This window comes from Accipiter gentilis, chromosome 18 (genome assembly GCF_929443795.1).
Source record: "Accipiter gentilis chromosome 18, bAccGen1.1, whole genome shotgun sequence".
Classification (NCBI taxonomy): Eukaryota; Metazoa; Chordata; class Aves; order Accipitriformes; family Accipitridae; genus Astur; species Astur gentilis.
The window spans coordinates 24,815,158-24,834,799 of NC_064897.1; the positions used below are offsets into that span (position 1 = coordinate 24,815,158).

At 45.6% G+C, this 19,642-nt stretch overlaps 1 protein-coding gene across 2 annotated transcripts; it reads right to left on the reverse strand.

Annotated features, from left to right (window-relative positions):
* Nucleotides 1-27: 27 nt before the first annotated feature.
* Nucleotides 28-18,387, reverse strand: PRDM4 (PR/SET domain 4). Of its 2 annotated transcripts, XM_049822337.1 has the most exons (11): nucleotides 18,066-18,387; nucleotides 16,331-16,464; nucleotides 15,484-15,669; nucleotides 12,623-13,417; nucleotides 9,317-9,466; nucleotides 7,982-8,100; nucleotides 7,143-7,228; nucleotides 5,843-5,970; nucleotides 4,974-5,288; nucleotides 2,306-2,474; nucleotides 28-867 (listed from the first exon to the last, which is right to left on the reverse strand). In XM_049822337.1, exons 1-11 carry the CDS (start codon nucleotides 18,074-18,076, stop codon nucleotides 558-560), a joined length of 2,403 nt encoding a protein of 800 aa, XP_049678294.1. In that variant the 5' UTR covers nucleotides 18,077-18,387; the 3' UTR covers nucleotides 28-557. The 2 variants fall into 2 exon arrangements, with proteins under 2 accessions (XP_049678294.1, XP_049678292.1); XM_049822335.1 differs by lacking the exon at nucleotides 18,066-18,387 and having other exon boundaries at nucleotides 16,331-16,523.
* Between the last annotated feature and the right edge of the window lie 1,255 nt (nucleotides 18,388-19,642).

A 19,642-nucleotide genomic window follows, 5' to 3' on the forward strand; every position in this document is an offset into this window, starting at 1 on the left:
TGTCTGCAAATGCTGATTTTACTGGCTGCTTTTTTTCTTATTTTTTAGAAGGAAACCTGAGCATTGACAGTCTTTGTTCTGTGCCAAACTACAGCCTTCAGTTAGAAAGTATTAAAAAGAAAAAGGCATCAACTGCCATCACTGGTTTTTTGCTTGTTTTTCTTACTGTTGTGGCTTTGGCAGTTAAGGACAGTTGGCTTACAGGTCACTGCAATCACTTGACTACATTTCTGGTTTGTGGCTCTTTACTCAAAGGGCTATGCAAGATGTGTCATGTATCCCAGCACTGGATGGATTAATCTGAGTGATTTGGAAAAGAAGTATGCACAGTGTGTGTGAAAAAGTCTCCTTGCCTCATGTTTCCTTCTTAGCAACTCTTCACTTTCACATGCGTGATCCATTCTCATTCAGCATTTTGGCTATAGAGTTTATTAAGCGGTGTAGTGCGGTGACCAAAACAGGAGGAAAACTCATTTGACATACACTGTTGACTGGGGAAATAAGGAAGAGTGGGTCCCCATTTTTAACATCCAAGAAAATTTCCCTCTCTCTTCTCTTCATTTGTGGCCAGAGAGGGCATCACCTGTTGAATAGACTCCATTGTTAATCCTACAGTTTTCAGTCCTCATAGAGTCTATTAATTCCTCCTCTGAATCTTCCTCCTCTTCCTCCTCTGGGGCTGACAGGCTGGATGTGGGGCCTTTACATATTTTTAAGTGGCGAGTGAGGTGATACTTGGTTAGATAAGCCTTGGAGCATTTTTCACAGACATAGTCCCTCTTTCCTTCATGTGAATTGAGGTGCTTCTTCAGGTGATTTGTCCTCAAAAACAGCTTGTCACACTTGGGGCACTTGATCTGCCGTTCTCTGCAAGACATGAAAAAGTTACAGTTTGCTCCTGCCACAAAGCTGACACTGTATTAAATAGTGGAGAGGTGGTGACAGGAAGGGTGAAAGGGTCAGTCTTACTCCTAAATCTTACTTCCAATATACTTGAAGGAGAAGCAGTCCAGAAATAACAGCACTAAAGTGTAAATGATGCTCAGTTTTCTTTCACATAGTACATACACAAAGCCCCTCTTCTCTGCTCCCCTCCCCACCCCCATCATTGGCAGAAGTCAGGCTTTTTGGATTAATGCTACCTTATAGCCAACTGTTTTTCTTTCATGATGATAAAGAAGAAAGAGTTCTATAAGGGGTTTGTTTGTTTATTTTTTTAGTAAGGCCAAACTCTGGTTAAGCTCCATGTTTTGGCTAGGGCAGAGATGTTGCCATGGTGGAAAGGTTTGTCTCCCTCTTTCCCACCCTGCATAAATCGGGGGGGGGGGAGAACAAAAAAGAAAACAAAGCTGCTGAGTGTTAACAACCCTCAGTCTGTAAATACTAAGCAGAGGCTTACCAGACCGCAACAGTCAAATTCTGTAGATGACTGTGCAAAACACCTCCCCACAGCAGTCCTCCTGGCTCTGGCCGCAAGAACAAGCAGCAAAGCAAGTCTGTCTGTCTGCCTGCCTGCCTCTCTTGCTCATGCTAGCTGCACTATGCTGTCTCCTAGGCAGCATGACAGAAGCAGCAATTGATTCCAAGAGAGTACAAGAACCAGATGCTGAAAATGAAATAAGCAGAGGGACTAGCTTTGGGCAAGCAGCCTTTAAGGGAGGACCTTGGATTGGGAGTAACTAAACAGGATGGAGAGATTCTCACAGCAAAAGGAAAGATCTGGCCTGGCAGAAAGCCGAGGGGTTGGGAGAGACCTGTGGCTAACTGGAGGAGGACCTGGGGGTGGGGATCTGCCCTGACCATGGGCATCTCCCTACAGGAGGAGCAGGAAACCAAGTGCATGAATGAGACCTGGGGGTAGGCAAGAGCTGGGAATGGCAGCACCCCACCCCTGGTGCAAACAGAGAGGGAGACTTCACTAACAAGCTAGTCGGTGAGAATAGCATTGAGGAGTTTATGATTTTTCGTGGTCATGCTGGGACATGAAAACAGTTCTCAGCAGACAACTAAATGTAAACCAGCCAACCCCCTCTCTCTTCAAAATGATGAATGCTCCAGAATGCCATTTCACTAGACAAGGTGCACGCCTGGAATTTACTGTGGCATTAAAATACTGCAAACACTAGAATAGGACAACTTCAGCCAGTAACAAGGAATTTGTCCAGACTGACTTCTCTGTCATTTTAGAGAATGAACCTATAATCCCTAGGCCAAACCATTTGCAAACTGGAGATTCTCTCTTGGGCTGTTGAGCTTCATTATGTATTACACTGGCCAGTCCAACACGCCCTGTGAGATCACTTACTGCGTGTGAGTGAGTACATGCTGCTTGAGGTCCTGCCTCCGCATGAATAGCTTTTCACAGTAATCGCACTTCAGATTCTTTTCTCCCGTGTGGATGACCATGTGCGATTCCAGGTGAGCCTTCTGGGTAAATGATTTGTCGCAGAGGGTACAGCGATAATTCTTCTGACCTAGGATTACATACGTACAGCCACAAATTGACAGTCAGTGTCTCTAGAAACACAGTAAGCAAACAAGCCTGACTACTTCTGAAAAATAAATTTTTACCCTGAAGAAAGGCAGATTCTTTGTGAACAGGACCTGTTTTCCTCCTGCAGTTCCTTCAGACTCAGCATAAAGGACTACCTAGTTACAGTCTAGATTTAGCAATGCAAAAAACAGGCATGTGACTTTTTCGTACCCTGCCCCATGCCCCCCAGCCAAAAAAAAACACTTCATGCTACTGCTTCAAACCCCTGAGCCCTTCATGCAATGCACGGTTCTGCACTTTGTCCTAAACACCACCAATTTCTCCTCCTCCTCCAGTGAGCCTTTCCTGTAAGACAGACTTTCTGCTTCTTGTCTACACCAACTACTGTGCCTCCCTGTTCTGCATATCAAAACATCACCAGTAGACTTGTAAATTTTCCAGCAGAGATTCAGGCAAACATTTAACAAGACTAGGCTTACCCAAGATGAATTCTTGAGTAAAAATAATGGTAGCCTCCTTTTTAATCGTAACCACGGCAGCCATCTAGTTACTGTACATTAGTACATCCCCATCTCTACTAATTTCCCACAGGAACTGTATCTGATGCCTTCCTGCAGCCCAACCACATTTGATGCACTGCATTTCCTTCGTCTAGAAAAAACAAATTCTCTTATCTAACAAACACACAGGTACAAAGCTCACTGGCTCTTTGGTAACTTCTATGTTTTATCCCATTTTCCCACTTATCATCTGTAGTTCTTCCATTATTCTTTGCCAGAAATAGCTCAAAACCCCTGCACACCAGTGAGTCAGACTAAGTTTGAATACCACTTGAATCCCTACCCCACCCAAGTATTCTGTGGTCGTGTATACCACATTTGTACTTGATCAATTTATTAAAACTCCTCACTACTGAGCCCACAGTTTCCTATGCTGGACTCAAGTGCACTGAACTCCCAGTTTTATTTCCTTTCCAGCTCTGTGATTTGCATTCCATGATTCCCAATAGCTATTTCAACCTTACTGAAAAAAGAGAGGCAAATATCCACGCTATTGCTGGCCTGTACTTGACCTTCACCATCTCCCCTATCCTCACTCTGTTAAATCCATGCCTTTTTGTATTTATTTCCACTCTTCTTACACAGCTGAAAAATCTTTCACTATTTTGTTTTCCTCTTTTAGCATTCATTCACTAATCTGCTCACAGTTGTCCCTTTATCCTCAAAGCCTCTAGTCATATCCAAATGCCCACAGAAGTCAACAGCCTGTCCAGACTTAAGGTTTGATGAGCAACAGAGCTGAGCCTCACCCACATCAGTCTGACCCCACAGTCACCAATTTCAGTCTTGTGCATTTCCTTAAGATGAAAAACAATTCCGGAGGAAAGAGGAGAAAGATCTCAGCCCCATATTTAAGTGGACAACTGTCCACATCACAAGCCCTCAAACCCAGCTGGCTTTTTCTCATGAGCAGAAGGAAACCCTTGTTTTATCATAGCTGCCAGCACTGGATCTGCTGTGTGGGAACAAAGGGTTTCTGTCTCCCAGACAAAGGCTGACACTTCTTCCCAACTGTAATCAAATCATCAAATGCTTTTAGACATGGCACAGACAGCCAGAACACAGGTCTACATACTGTTCGATAAGCACCCACACCACTGAAGCCAGCATAGTCCTATCCCACGCCAACCAGCACTCTCTCAGGCAGTGCCCAGGCATTATTTGGGGTCGTCATGACTACAGATCATTCCTGTAGACAGCCAGGATGCTGCCATTCTTAGAAAGGAAGGTCGAGGGAGGTGATTCTCCCCCCTATACGCTGCTCTTGTGAGACCCCACCTGGACTACTGCATCCAGTTCTAGGGCCCCCAGTAGAAGAAAGACATGGAGCTGTTGGAGCGAGTCCAGGGGAGGGCCACAAAGATGATCAGAGGGCTGGAGCACCTCTCCTATGAAGGCTGAAAGAGCTGGGGTTATTCAGCCTGGAGAAGAGGAGGCTCCAGGGAGACCTTATTGTGGCCTTTCAGTACTTAAAAGGGGCCTACAGGAAGGTTGGAGAGAGACTTTTTACTGAGGCCTGTAGTGACAGGACAAGGGGCAATGGCTTTAAACTGAAAGAGGGTAGATTTAGATTGGTCGTAAAGAAGAAATTTTTTACAATGAGGGTGGTGAGACACTGGAACAGATTGCCCAGAGAGGTTGTGGCTCCCCCATCCCTGGAAGTGTTCAAGGCCAGGTTGGATGGGGCTTTGAGTGACCTATCTAGTGAAAGATGTCCCTGTGCACAACAGGGGAGGGTGGGACCAGATGATTTTTAAAGGTCCCTTCCAACACAAAACATTCTACAATTCTATGATTCTAAGAGCTTAGATTTATGGACACAAGCTATGCCCTGCCAACTGGCCAAGAGATCAGAACGAACAGGTCCTGCCCCAATGTTTTACTAGCACAGGCACCTCTATAAAGTCCCCAGCCCTTACCTGTGTGTATCTTGAGGTGTGTCCGTAAGTTGCTAGGATCACTGAAAGCTTTGCTACAGAAATCGCATTTGTGCGGCTTCATGCCCATGTGCCCCATGAAGTGGACGTGGAGCTTGGAAGGGGAGATGAAAGCCTGGGGGCACATGGAGCACTTCCATTTCCTTTCCTTGCCGTGGCCTGGCCCGTGGCTGCTGCTGTGCCCCTGGCTGGGGAGATGGTTGTGAATATGGCTGCTCAAATGGGCCTTGAAGTCCGCATAGGAAGCGCATTCCTTTCCACAGTGGCAGATGTGCACGTCCGGATGTTCAGGGACACCTTTGGGCACAAAAGCATCACTTTTAATGAGGCATAGCAAGGCCTAACAGAGTGTGAGCCTGATCCATGTTAACACTTTGTCTGTGGTAGCAAAGCCAGCTGCAGAGATTTTCACCCATGTTCCTTTCAGCTCCGGTGCTTGCTTTTCAGCTCTTTCAGGTAGGCCATTTCAAATGTTTTGGGAGGCCAAACTTTGCAATGATTTTGAGCACAGCTCCACCAAACCTAAATGATCACAACCAAAGGTGGGGGAGGATAGGATCATCTTCAGCTAGCAAAACTCCCTTAGCACCACATGGATGAACAGAAGAAAAACAACCCTTTTTCTCTGAAACTGCAATCTTTTACTCCTGATCAGTGGAATTAGTGAAATGTTTCTTTCCAACAACTGTACTCCTACAGTCATGAAGTGTAAAAGGAAACTATGACACGCATCACTAGGAACAGAGAAGGAACATAATGCACTCCCAAGTCACAGTGCCCAGAGATGGCACTAAAAGGGGATTCAAGCTGAGTACTCCCTGCAAAGCCAACAAAGACGAGCGCTTACTTACCAAGCTGTCGTGCATAGTCCCGACTGTAATAAAAGAGAAGCTCGTGTTCGGGTGGGATGTCCCGAGAGGTGCAAAAGTAAATTTTTCCATCGTGAGGATAAGCTACGAGGTTCTGCTCTTCCCGGTTCCTATAGCAATAATGAGAGTTATGAAAAAAAGCCCTCCAGAAATAATGACTTTTTGAGAGGGAAAAAAAAGAAGGAAATTCCTATAAATAGGTAATGAGAGAACCTCAATGCTTGGCAGCACATTATAAAAAACATTCCTGTCTGTCACTTCTGTCCTTCTTTATTAAATGAAAGTAAAGGAAAACTGGACCTTGAGAGCCAGTCTGCTCCACCAAATGATACATTTTTCACACCACTGCGATATCTTGCTGAGAAAATTATTAATAAACATTGGAGTGGGCTGAGAGAAGAGAGTTTATGACCTCTTAAGAAACTACCAAAATATATATATTTTTCATATTAACTCCCTTAAGAAATAGGGAACATGAGGGAGAAATAAATATCAGTAAAGCCTTAAAGCAAAATTATCTTCAAAAAATAACTCTTGAAAAGCATTTCCAAGATGGGATAACTCATCTTCTCAAGCTGTATCTTGCATATGTTTGTTCCCAGTATCTGAAACCAGCAAAAGCTCTGCCCCACTGCAGTGGGAGATCGAGCATTAACTTTTTGACTCCTGCATATGGGAGCAATGAAATTAATTGCAGGGGAAACATACTTTGTGTCACAGAGCAATGGGAAAGGTTCAGCCTTCTCAGTGGACCATGTACGGAGCAATACTGAAGCCAGTTTGAATAGTTTTCATCACAGGCTCCAGAAAGACTGAAAAGGACAGCTCTGGCATGCTGTAAGACCTTGGAACTTGGCCAAAAGAACCCAGGGACACTTTGCTAATAAAGTATTAAAATAAAAAAGACAATCAAAGTCATCTTCCCAGATGCATCCAAAAGGAATGGGACAGAGTGAAGGAAATAACAAGCTAATACACAGTAAGCTAATATAAAAAGAACCTGGTTTAAACCTTTAGAACAAAGGAAACAAAGTATGTGGGCAAGTTTGGGGCTGGTTTACTACAGCGTGTGTACCGATTCCCCTGTAACATTCTCTGCTGGGTGCTCTGTTTCATTCTCCCTACCGGTCCAAGATGCCTAGATAGCTCCTGAAGGTCCCTTGGTCCCGAGCTCATTACCCATCTGGGCAGTCAGTGCAGCAGTGCACATTCTCCAGCACAACCTTCTATGAGCCTGCAGCTCAGACTCCAAGCTACATAGCACAGTACAGGCGGTTCTCACCTGGCTTTGCGTACAAACATCATCCAGTTACATTCATTTTCATCGGTTGTAATGATGCAGAACTCCAGGACACCATTGTGATAGATCTACCAGGAAATACAAATGCAATCTTAGGACAAAACACAGCAACAAATGCAGTGAAAGGCAGCTTCTTTCTTTAAGAGAGGATATGTTTACCTAGAACAAGCCAGGAGGTCTCCATTGCCATTGCCAAGACCACAACCCTGTTCTTACTTCTTACTTTCCCCTTTACACAGGAATCTTGACCTCTCTGCTACCCAGGAGGCTAGAAAAACTGTTTATCAGCATCTTTCCCACACACCACCTTTAGCTCCCAGCAGAAATGCATTTGGCTGCTTTTCTTACAAGCAAAGTCTTGTGAATAACAATATCTGGGCAAACAGTACGTGTTTTATTTATACAGATCAATTTTACTTACTGAACATGAAATGATGTGAAAAAAAAAGCTTTAAAGCAGCTTTCCTAAAACAAATCATTCACTACCTGGGGGAACTTTCAATAAACAATGATACAAAACAAATAAACAAGTGCTGCCTAGTAATTCACATACAATCTCTGCTGCAAGTCCAAATACTGGAAACCCACATATAGCCCTTTAAAATAAAAGGCATTAAAGAAATCTGTTGTACTTCAGGATTGATTACCAGCATATTACATGGTGTACAGCTCTGTTATGCTGATACTAAGTATTAAACAATCAAACTGCATTAATTTTGATTTTTGGCAATGATGATAATATTAAAGCTTCTGTATTATGTGGTAGCTTTCACCAGATAAAGGCATGCCTTCAGACTCTGTGAGCCATAACATCCACTGACCTTCCAGATGTGACTAGCTGCTTTGTCTGTCCAGTCAGCCACCTCCAGAGAATGGCTCTGCTGCCCAATCAAAGGTCCAAAACAAGTCCTTACAGGAATGGTTTCTCGTGTCCACACACCTATCAGTAGAAGACCAAAATCTGCAGAAATCAATTATTTAAACAACTAATCATGCATAATAAAGAGAAGGGAGGTTTGAGATAATGCTCCAGGGGTAATATCTAGGCATAAGATCATCAAAGCTTCTACTTCACATGTAAAACACACCTAAGGCAGAGACAAGAAACACCACCACCACATGACGCTACTGGGAGCCGCTTTGTTGTAATTACAAATATGTGTTTTGTTTGTCAAAAGCAAGTAATTTACTTTTCAGTAAGCTATAAAACTAAGATCCTAGCCACTTGCACCAATTAAAGCTTTCATGGCACTTTCTGCAGAAGCAGAAAATACTAGTTTCAGTAACTACATTTCGCCTACCTAATCCCCAGGAATTTCCAGAATTGTTGCTGGGCATTGTTAAGCAGCTTCTGCATTTCTCCCCAGAGGCAGCTGTATTTCTGTCATGGGCAGAGGGATTCCTGCGTGTATATTGTTTATTATTAAACATTTATATATATAGGTCTACATGAATACACTGAATAGCTTTTAGGAATAAACTGGAAACTAGTGCAGCTTGAAAAGAACAGATGTAAGCTACTCTCAACAAGCAGCAGCACTAAGCAAGCCAATAATCACATTCTTCTCTAGCCTTCAGATCCTTAGGGTATTGCACTGTACTCTTCGATTTCCAGGTGACAGTGGCGTGAAATACAGTAACAAGGTCCACATCCAATGACAAGGTCACAGTCTACATGCCAAATGTAAATGAGGGGAGGGAAAAAAAGAGGCACTCATGATCAATACTCTAACGAGAGCATCCAGAAGGCCACAGGTAGCAAACCAAGCTGATGAACAAGCAGACAGAAATCTCCTCCATTATTTCCAATTATTATCTTCCCCCAAACTGCAATTGCTGCAATGTTTTCTTATCAAAGCTGTGCCTGAGTTGTTTAGCACATGATAAAAATAAATACCATACCTTGCTTGTGCATGACCTTATGAAGTGTTTCAGCAACACTCTGTGGCAGCACCCCTAGAGTCTAGTTGAAGTCTAAGCAGTAACCAGAGGACAAGAAGCTCTTGCACAACGTACGTCAGGGTTATTACAGAAGAGGGAACCACCTCTCTATTGCAGTGTTTCTTTCCCACGTTAAAATCCCTATGGTTTTGGATTTCAGGCAGTGAGTGTATTTTAAACCGCTGCATAGAGATATATAGTAATCTGATTCTTACCCGCTTCAGCTCCCATGATGGACTGCCGGAGGACAAGCTGTTTAGGGAGAGAAAGCCTGGCTCGGCTCTCTATTGGGGTGTCAGGGACAAAGGTGACGGGCCCATGATCTGGGCAGTCTGATGGATATGCCTTGTCACACAGTGTGCACCCTGCAGAGAGGGGAAGGGACAACAGCGATTAAAAAGATGCAACAGCCCCCACGGTGCAATCAGCTCCCTACCAATATGCTTCAGCTCAGCTCCTGCCAAAGGCTGCTTCTCTCTGGTTTAACCTGTCCGCTTTACTGCTTTTACTCAGAAGAATATGAACCATGTTACTACAGTCAGATGGGCACCGATGTACACGTCACTGTTCCTATCCGATTCAGATCAAACGTGAGGATCTCCACTTGCCTTCCTAACGGGAAATTAATCACCTAGACTCTAGACTATCCCTACAGGGGCAATCTAGCAATGGGACAGAGTCCACTCTTCATCAAAACCGCTGCAAAACGGATGGTAGTCTCCTAGAGCTGGCAGTAATGCTGATGATGGAAGAGCCATTTTCTCTCTGATCACAAGTGAAATGACCTTTCTTGGCAGAAAAATCCAAGCCATACCAAACCAAACGCTTTCTAACTCGTTATGTTTTTGGAATTTACCAGAAGAGGTTTTTTGCATGTAGAACCTCAAGGATATTCATGCGAAGGGACAGTAAGGTCTTCTTTCTAAAATTTTTCTAATTCAAACCCACAAATCCCCTTATCTCCATTTAAATTCAGACAACATGCAAATCATGGCAGCAAAAACCTGACCTCCCTGCTGCTTTTGAAGGACCCACTGCAATAAACTCATAAAGTACATCTCTATGCAATGCCTCTGAATGGAACAAAAACAAAAGCCCAAGACAAATCAGTAGCATCACTTTACCAATCTGTCATTCAGCATAAGTACTGCTGAAAAATAAACCACTGAAAGTCCTTAGTTTAATAAATTTGGGAAAAAGTAGAGCATAGAATGCTCTCATCTAGAAAAAGTACGTCATTTCAATTCTCTATGAATGGAGCAACCAACACCTAACTCAGCAACCACCCTCCTGATAAATCATTCTTCTTCTGAAGAAAGATGCTCAGCTAATTAAGCAGGATGTCCCCAAAGACCTTCTTTGGCCTCTGGATGGCCCAACTCCAGTATAAAAGACCTACCACAGAAGTAGTCTTCAGCAGGTGTAAACAGCAGCTCCATTATTACTTGTTTAAAGAGATTTTTGGGACACTGCCTTCATACATCAGGGTACCAGAAACTGACCCCATGCAAAGTACAGTTTGAGCAACTACACAATTACAGATAGAAAGGTACTCAGAAAAATTATTAGGTAGAGCCTATATAAGCATTGCTTTATGTGCACAGATGACATGTAGGAGTACAGCAATGACAACAACCAGATCTGAGTAATGAGAAACACTATTTGAAACAGATGTTTTTAGGCATTGCCTAGCACACGCCACTACGCGTCTGTGGACTAACCCCAAGGAGAGGCAAAGAGGAAGAAAAGCAAGTTCTAGGCAAGTAACACTTCCACTTGGAAAGGTTTAGGGATTCATACATATTTAAGAAGTTGAAAAAAAAAAATTCCTACATTCTACAGGAAGCGAAATATACCATTTCCTTTCCATTTCTGTCCTTGCCAAATAATGCAAAAAAAAAAAAAAAAAAAAAAAAAAAAATCACAGTGATTACTTCTCTGATTTGGGTACCCATAACTGTAAACAAAGATGACCAAAAAAAGGGCTACTTGGAAGTTTCACAAACATTTAGGACTGTAGCAAAGGCACGCCTTTTTTTTCCTGCTTAGGAACAGTGTAAAAGTTTTCTGAAAAAGGCCCTGACTCCTGCCTTCTCAGTGAGCAAAAACCACCAAGAGCCTCTAAAATAACTCCTCCTCCTTGCTGTCACCTATCTGGACACAAATTCATGTTTTATTCAGGAGAAGTTTAAAAACAACAACAAAAAGTTAAAATTTAAACCTTCCTAAGTCAACTATCTATTTTGCAAATCACATGAAAGCACTAGGCATACAATAGCCGTTAGAACATCCCACCAATGGGGAGCATCACCTGGGAAACAGCTTAGGACTATTTTAAGTATAGTGACAATAAGCTGGCACATCAAATCTCAAATAAGAGAAGTGATTTCACCACGAGTATGTTGGATATCATAGTATTTTGATCATTATTTGTTCAACAGACGCAACAGACGCTTGTAAGAACTTCTGAGTGTATCAACTGTAAAACTCTTCCTCTAGGAGTTGTAAATTCATCATAGTTCTACACCCACCTGATTTTAAGTTATATTTTATCCCACAGAATAAAAGTTTTAATTCAAATGTCTGACTAGACACTTTGCACTAAACTGCACCTCTGCCATTGCTAACCGAGGCACTAGTTCTTTCCATTTCTTAAAAAAAAATGTTCTGCAGGCAAAGCTTGTCATAAGGCTCTGACAGTTTTAAGGCCAGATTGCTTGCACAAGCAGCACTCACTAGTGCTACCTCAACTCATAAAACTGAATATAAAAGCTGGCCTTACACTTCAGTGGTGGGGAAGCCAGACATGCTGTGGGTGGAAGTTCAAATCTCCGTCCCACCAAACGAGAACTTTTCAGTTCTCAAACACCACTCCTTGAACGATGACAGCATTGAGAAAGTGCAATGTCCAGCGCTCCTCAGTTCCTAGGAGACCAACTAGCCTCTGGAGTGAAGTCTTTTGATGAGAATAATGAGAAATACTAAAAACTTCCCTCCCTCTCTGCTCTTTTTTCCAGCATGTCCTGTTGAGAACAACATTTTCTTGATGACTGTTCATGGTTTAATAAAAACTTTGCAAAATCACATAACATCATACTCCACAACTATACCCACTTGACGAAATGTATGGCTTGTGGTGGTGTTTGTTGTGGTTTTTTTAAATGGAGCAAAAGAGTCATTTGTGATGTGACTTTAAAAAACAAAAGTCTCATTGCACAGGATAGTATCAGCATATCCACAAAAGGCAAGAGGTTCATGAAGAACTCAGCTTCCAACCTCAAGGCAACATGGGAGATGGATACAAAGAGAATGACACTAAAACATCCTACTATGTCTACTTCCAACTAGTGTTGTTTCAGTGTGGTTAATCTGCCACTGCAGATGTTCCAACTCCCACGGACTTGTTAAGTAAGTTTCTTTCACCAGAAATCTGTAAGACTAGCAACAAGAGTCCTGTCATCCCACCAGACCACAGCTACATAACAAACCCTACCCCAAGAAAGAAGGAAATGCCCACTCACATATGGTAAACAAGGTTGCCATGTTCTCCTTGTTTGAATTGGAGTCCTCCATTTGCAGAGAGGATGGTACGAAGGCAAGATTGTCTGCAGACACATCCACATGACTTGGCCCCATGGCTACTTCCTGATTTATGGAAGACACCGCCACCGGCTCGAGGCTGAGGCCCACTTCGTGCAAGGCTACCGAGTCCAGGGAAGCTAGGTTGTGTGAGGTAGAGAGCGCCACGCTCACGGAGTTGGTGCTCATGGCCACAGTATGAATGGAGTCATTTAGTGTGCTATCCGATATTCCTGTCACCCGCCCGGCGATGTGGTCGGGCTCCATGACGACAGGGAGTTCCAAAGTGCTACCGTGAATGGGAATGACACCGCCGTGTCCCACAGCGTCCGATGTCAAGTTACTCCCCACCGTGTCTACGGCTAAAGGTTCATGGCTCCGGGAGCCATTTGGGATCTGTGAATGATCCCCGGCTACGTCATCCATCGTAAGCTCCTCTGTCATCCCATCTGTAGAGATGGGGCTGGTTACCCTCGAAACGCTCTCCATAGTGATCGTAGTATCCAGCGCTACCTCGTGGCTGTCACTAGGATGCAGATTTTGAGCACCATGCGTGTTGACTGTGCGGGAGTCCATGGAGACAATCCCTGGTTCCAGCCCCACGGTTCCACTGGGCTGGTAGGGATCTAGGGCCGAGGGATTGCTGGAGACTGACAATGCCGGATTGCTATCAACATTTATAGTGTTGGGATGGATGTACTGAGGTGGAGGTCTGTCAGCCAAGTAAGATAAGATACCTGATAGAATGAGAGGGGGAAGAAGAAGAGAGTGAGAGGACACCAGTTTTCAAATCTTGAACAAAAATACCCCATCATTGCAGCAGAGTACATTAGGACCTAGACCCTTGAAGACATGCTCCTTACATTACGTCCAGTTAAAACCCACCAATTCTAAAACATGCTCACAAATATGTGCCAACCCAACACTCTTGTCAAAGTATCATTTAACAACAAATACAGAGCTTTCATCCAACAGAGCAAGTCTCTAGTTACTTGTTGAACTCTGAACAGCCAAGTTTCTGGCAGCATTTAACCCAGGCTCCTCAGTACAAAGACTGCATCAGAAAGAGGTTCTTCACACTTTAGGCACAATTTTTTGTTCGCAAGAAATAGCTCACAAAGGATGAAGGACTGCTAGTGGAATCTAACATTTGATAATCTCTGGTTCATCTTTGCTAGGAGAAGTAGAAACAGTTCTCCAGGGTACATCCTTTTCACTTAGGTATTTAAGTTTTAACAATGACTACTTCCTTCTTCTAAGACTACGTGACACAACTGTCCATCTCGAAGATCATCAACTGCAATTCTGAAGGACTAAGATAAGGTCTCTCAGAAGTATCGTGAGTCATCTGCTTTCTTTCCTTACATGAAAAGTATGTTGTTTCTCCTAAAACAATATCCCAGTTAAATTTAAATAAGAAACCCTAACATCTTTTCTGGTAGTTCTGGAAAGTTTCTCAACATCAAACAACCTTGGAACTTAAGATACAAAGAAACACTAACCTGTATTTACATACTACCAACTTGTTGGACAAAACTAAAAAAAAAAATCTTTGGAGGAAATACATCAGCACATTCAAGTAAACGGTACTTCCAGCAGAGAGAGATTTTGCAAATTCTGCAAGATCTGAGGCGGTATGTTTCTTTTTGGCCTTGAACCCTGTGAGCCATTTGTTCTGTAAAAGTTTTCCACTCAAATATGTCCATTATTACAAGGATGCAAGCGCAGATACTCTTTCTGCAGCATAACCCCATTAGAAATGGCTAAGCCGAGAAACGGACAGTTTAATTTAACCAGCTGCATCAACTATTTCTGCATGCAATGCTGCCTTGTGGCTTGAACAAGGAGGATCCTTGAAGGCAGTAAGATGACTGACGGAAGAGCCCTATGAAACGTCAGAGTAAACTTCACACATGCTAGAAAGAAAAAAAACCCAAACATTTCTGCATAAATTATTCCAGCTCAGAAAAATGGGAAATACACTGTCTCCTCCTCTACTCTTTGCCCACGAAATGGGCAGGCATGTAATGCAGTAGGAAAGGTTACTCCTAAGCAGTTGGCAAGTTCAGCCACTAGTCAACAGGTAGTTGGATGAGATCTGGGGTGCTGTATTTCTTTTCCTAACCTAGTTTGAACCAAAAACACTCAGTGGGTGACCTTGAAGAATTTTATCTACACCCTTCCACCCTGCAAGGACTACACTGAAAGCTCGAATTTCTGTGTCTTCAAATACTAACATGTAAACTTCTACATTTATACTTTAAAACACATACGAGAGAGGAATCAAGATAGAAATCAGTTAGGCCTTTGGAAATCAACCTTGAACAAGAATGAAGAAAAACTATGCCATGGGCTAAATGGGTGGGAAAGAGCCCAAACTCCTCGGCTGATGGCTTGCTCTTTTTGAGCTTTGAACTACTGTAACCTACTGTTATGCACATATTAAGTACTGCTTCAGACTACAGGGAAAAAAAAAAAAAAAAGCAGCAGCTTTCAAACTACAAGCCATTTCAGATAGAAACCAGGCATGCTGTGTTTTCTGTTAATCTTGAAAACAAAGCAGCAGGAGGAGAGATCAGAGGTTCAGTATAAGTAGAAAATGCCCTGCAATTCTCTTCATACACATGTATAGCAATAGAGACCTGAAAAATAAAGGTGTGTAAATGACACAACAGATTCCAGACAAACTCAGGGAATTTACAGCTCTGCAAAACAGTCAGTCTTGCATACTTCAGGACAGAAACAGGTGGCTCTGAAAACAATTTCTCTCTCTGTTCCCATTCATCAGCTCCAGACCACTTACCAGGTAGAATGTGTCTGAAATAGCTGCTCTCCAGGTGAGGGTATGGTGGCGGAGGTAGGGTGTAGTTTCTCTCTGGTATACCACACATCACTCCTCGATCCCCAATACCCATTGGGAGCATCAGAGACAGAGCAGAGGGCAAGGAACTCAAGGAGGGGCCCAAGTTTGGAATTGCAACAGGCAAGCCTGCAAAAGAAAATGCCCATTTAAACTCAATGGAACTACCTGAGCTTATGAACAGACAAGCTAACAAAGAGGTTACTAATTCCTCAGGAGCTCCCTATGGAAGTTCAATATGGTACTGTCAAAGTAAGGTGGCAAGCTTCAGAGAAAGGATCGCAGTTATCACAGCACTGAGAGGAATGCCTGAATGTGGCTAGGTCTTTTTTAGATACATTATGTAGGGCCTGCTTCTACTTCCCAATTGTAATGGGCTTTTGTCTGTGTAGCCCCCTGATAAAAAGAGCTAGGGAAACAGTTTTGCTTTACAGGTGAAAAAATCATTATTTTCACCCGAGTGAAGACAGACATAGATGGAGCCAGATCTGCAGCTGCAGTTCATATTTCAAAGGATTCTGCTACCACCCACCCATGGTGCAAACCACCCCATTAGAACAAAATGAGACTCCCATTAAGGCATAAGCCTGGTAAACACACATCCGTTTTGCTTTGCCCAGAAAAGCAATGGTTTATGGTCTGCCCTTCCTCAATGCTACATCACCTCATTACCTGCTAAAGACATGACTTGCTATCAGAGCAAACACTGCTACCCAGCTATGAACATTCCTGTGACAGTAAAACACAGAGCATGAGCTGCAATACCCTTTGTGGGAGCATTCCCCATTACCTGGTGCTGGTATGGCGTTGTGAGTGGGCGACGCTGCCAATCCCAAGTGACTCCCTGAGACCGGCAAGGCATTGCTCACAGAAGATGAGGTCAGCTGGTCCATCCCTACAGGACTCAAGTTCATTTCATTCATTCTGGGGCCAGGGAACAGAGAGAGGAGGGGGAAAAGAAAGAGAAACAGAAGCAAGAACATTCCTGATTACTGACTGTATCGTGGTGAGGAAGAGCTGAGCAAACAACTCAATATCACATATCGACACGTAAAAACTCTGCCTTACAAAGCTAAGAATAAAGCACATCAGCCACGCACACTGTGATCACATCATGATCAGTACATACCGATCATATAGGATAGCAATAACCAGGATTAAAGAGCCAGTTCAAAAAGACAAATCAGACCATAGCTTTTTCCTCGCCATCCAGAAAACAAAGTCTCATTCCTTGTAATCAAAGACACCCTGATTAAAGTATTGTGAAAACAGATCAGTTTGCATGCCGAATGTCAAAATTACTTGGACAATGGCATCTGATTTATATTTTGTGACTTCTGGACACGACGTTCACATTCAAAAACAAAAATCAGAGGAGAGGACGAGGAGAGATCACTTAAAACTGGTAATGGACACAAAACCTCTAATGCACTATCCGTTCGAACCAGGCCAACAGTGACAAGAGTCACCTCTGCAGCATAGCCATTTTATAGAGTTTTAACAGGCTGCCTCAGTCTGGTTCTGCAGACATGGCACATGCACCACATTAAAAACTGGCACTGTGGATGACATGTTATTTCAAAGCGATCATCCAGTGGCTCTTGAGTGCCTGCACCTCTCAAGCTACTCAAGCGGGCGCACACTACCAGGCTGCCCCACAACCCAAATCCCCAGCCTCGGGAGAAACCAAGCCAGCTCAGGGCACGTCCATCCTCTGGGGTCTCAAGCTGCACACGCGGCCTGAACCAGCCCATGGGGATGGGGACACCAAGGAGACGCCGTCACCTCCCTCTTCTCAACAACTTTGCAGGCTCTGCCTGGCCTTAGCTCTGCCTGCTCTGGCACTCTTGCCCACACACCAGCTGTTTGTAGGGCCAGAAAGACCAGCTGCCCCCACAGCGGTCACAACCCTGGCAACAAGACGGAGCAGCCTCCACGCTGACCCGAGCCTCCCGCACGCCCTTTACAGGCAGCAGGCCCAAGCTCTGCGGTACTGACGGAGAGCCGGAGCTTGGACTGCCACTCCAGTAAGGAAAAGTACCGCTCTCCCTGGAAAATACAGGCCGAATACACCAAACTCACTCAAGTTAACCCAAAGGTCTGAGCGGCACAAACGGAGTCGACGACTTTCATCTCGCTTCTACCCAGTTTTCGCATCGCGTGCTTTCGCACCCTTGCCAACCGTCCCGCTTGCCTCCAGGGACGGCGTCGCCGTCTGTCGGGCTACCCGGCGGGGCTGGGGATACCCCCGGCCCCCACCCCGGCCCAAACGCTGACGATACCCGGGGAAGGGATCCACCCCGGCCCCCGGGACCGAGGGCTGCCGAAGCACCGGGACCAAGCCTCGGGGCCTGCGGGAACCTCTGAACGCTTTAGGGTCCTCGTCCCCTCGGCCGGGGTGCGCGCCGCCATCGCAAGGCCCGAGCTGCTCCGTTCCCGGCCCGGCCCGGCCGCGGTCCCGCTCGCCTCCCTCTCCCCGGCCCCCCCCCCCCCTCCCCGACCTCGGCGGCCGCCAGGGCGCTCACCTGGGGTGCATGGGGCCCGGCGCCGGGGCGGGGCCTCTCCCGGCGGCGGAGCGGCCGCGACCGCAGCCGCATCAGGGCCCTCAAGCCCGGCCACCCGCCGCCGCCGCCGTCGCCGCCGCCCTTCGGGCAGGCGCCTGCCCCCGGCCCCAGCCACGGCCCGGCCGCAACCACCACCGCCGCCGCCGCCGCCGCCGCCTCATAGGCGGGGCCCCGAGCGGCGCTGGCCCGGCCGCGGGCGGGGGAAGGCGGAGGAGGAGGAGGAGGCGGGAGAGGGAGGCGGTGATGGCGGCGGCGGCGGCGGCGGGAGGGGGACGGGGACGGGGGCCGCTTCCGCCGCCAACCGCCACATCCAGGAAGCGGCGCCACCGCCCCGGGGATCGGCCGTTTCCCGCCCGCCGCCGGGACGGGCCCGGCCGGGGCTGTGGGGCCCTCCCGGTTCCGTGTCGGGCCGGGCCGTCCCTGAGCTCCTGGCAGCTCCCTTTCACCGCCACCTTCCCCCCTTACTTCCAGATTATTTCCAGCACTTGGGGGTGACACCGGGGCGGGAGCCGAGCCGGTGCGCCCTTTTCGGAGGAGCATCTCGTGAGGCGGCATCCTCGGCTCGGTCGGAGGACCGAAAACCCTTGCCCGTGGTTTCACCTCTTTGCAGAAGGTTCCGACGCTTCCCCTGGTTTTCCACACAATGGTCCCAGCTATCCCACTGCTTTCTCATGACGGCCTGGTATCTGCCGTCGTTAGAGGGTTGTGTTTCGTGTCCGCCGGTACCATCGGCCCGTACGTCCCCAACGACCTCCTGGACATCGACTGTTGTTCAGTTATCCATGATTTATGGCTCGTGTGTGCAATTCCGGCTAAGGCTACGTTGCAAAGGAATCTCTCGATGCGTGCAAGTAGTTTTGTAGCTCGCTTTCGCCTGTGACACGTCGATGTTCATCACATACGCTGCTCGAATTAGTCTACGAGTTCCTTAAGTGCCGGGGTGAACAGCTGTTTCCTGAAACACCAGAGTGTGGTCCTGTAATTTCATCCTGCCTGACACCTAAAACGATGCCTCATTAAATGAGACATCTCTTGATGGGATGTCTGCACAGGAGGAGGCTTAAGGTGTTTTTCTGCCTGCTACCTTTTGATCTAGAGAGCCTAAATGTAGGATCTAGAAGGGCCATTCCAGTTCGGTACAAACCCATCGGTTCTTCTAGGGGTGGAAACATGCCCTCCTCATTTGGCTTTAGCTGTCAGAAAGTTAGGCGCCCCGTATACACTAGTTATTCAAGCTCGCTCTGTAGCTGAAGGAGAGAAATAGGCTGCTGCAGAGTGCTTCATCCCACCCTGAGGTAGATGTCTGAGATGTGCGAGAAGAATTCCCTTTAGAGCTGCCTCTCTGTGTCTATGGCCTGATACTGGGACCCGCGTAATTAGTTTAGTCTAAATATATAAATTCTAGAGGACTACATTTAGGCAAAATAAATCCAGGTCTCTGTCATTCGTGACCAAAAGAATGACCTCATTTAGTTTACCACATATCCCAGAACCTCTCCTGTTCTCTACTAAGCCAGATAATCCTTACTCTAACCATG

Bases quoted from the DNA above. Each gene is read 5' to 3' on its own strand.
- PRDM4 (XM_049822335.1), bottom strand. From the start codon at position 16,523: ATGTTCTTGCTTCTGTTTCTCTTTCTTTTCCCCCTCCTCTCTCTGTTC. The intron at 8,101-9,316 runs GTAAGAATCAGA...TTCTACTGATAG, and splicing joins CATCATGGGAGCTGAAGCGG to GTGTGTGGACACGAGAAACC. The intron at 7,229-7,981 runs GTCAGTGGATGT...ATTTCCTGGTAG, and splicing joins CAGCTAGTCACATCTGGAAG to ATCTATCACAATGGTGTCCT.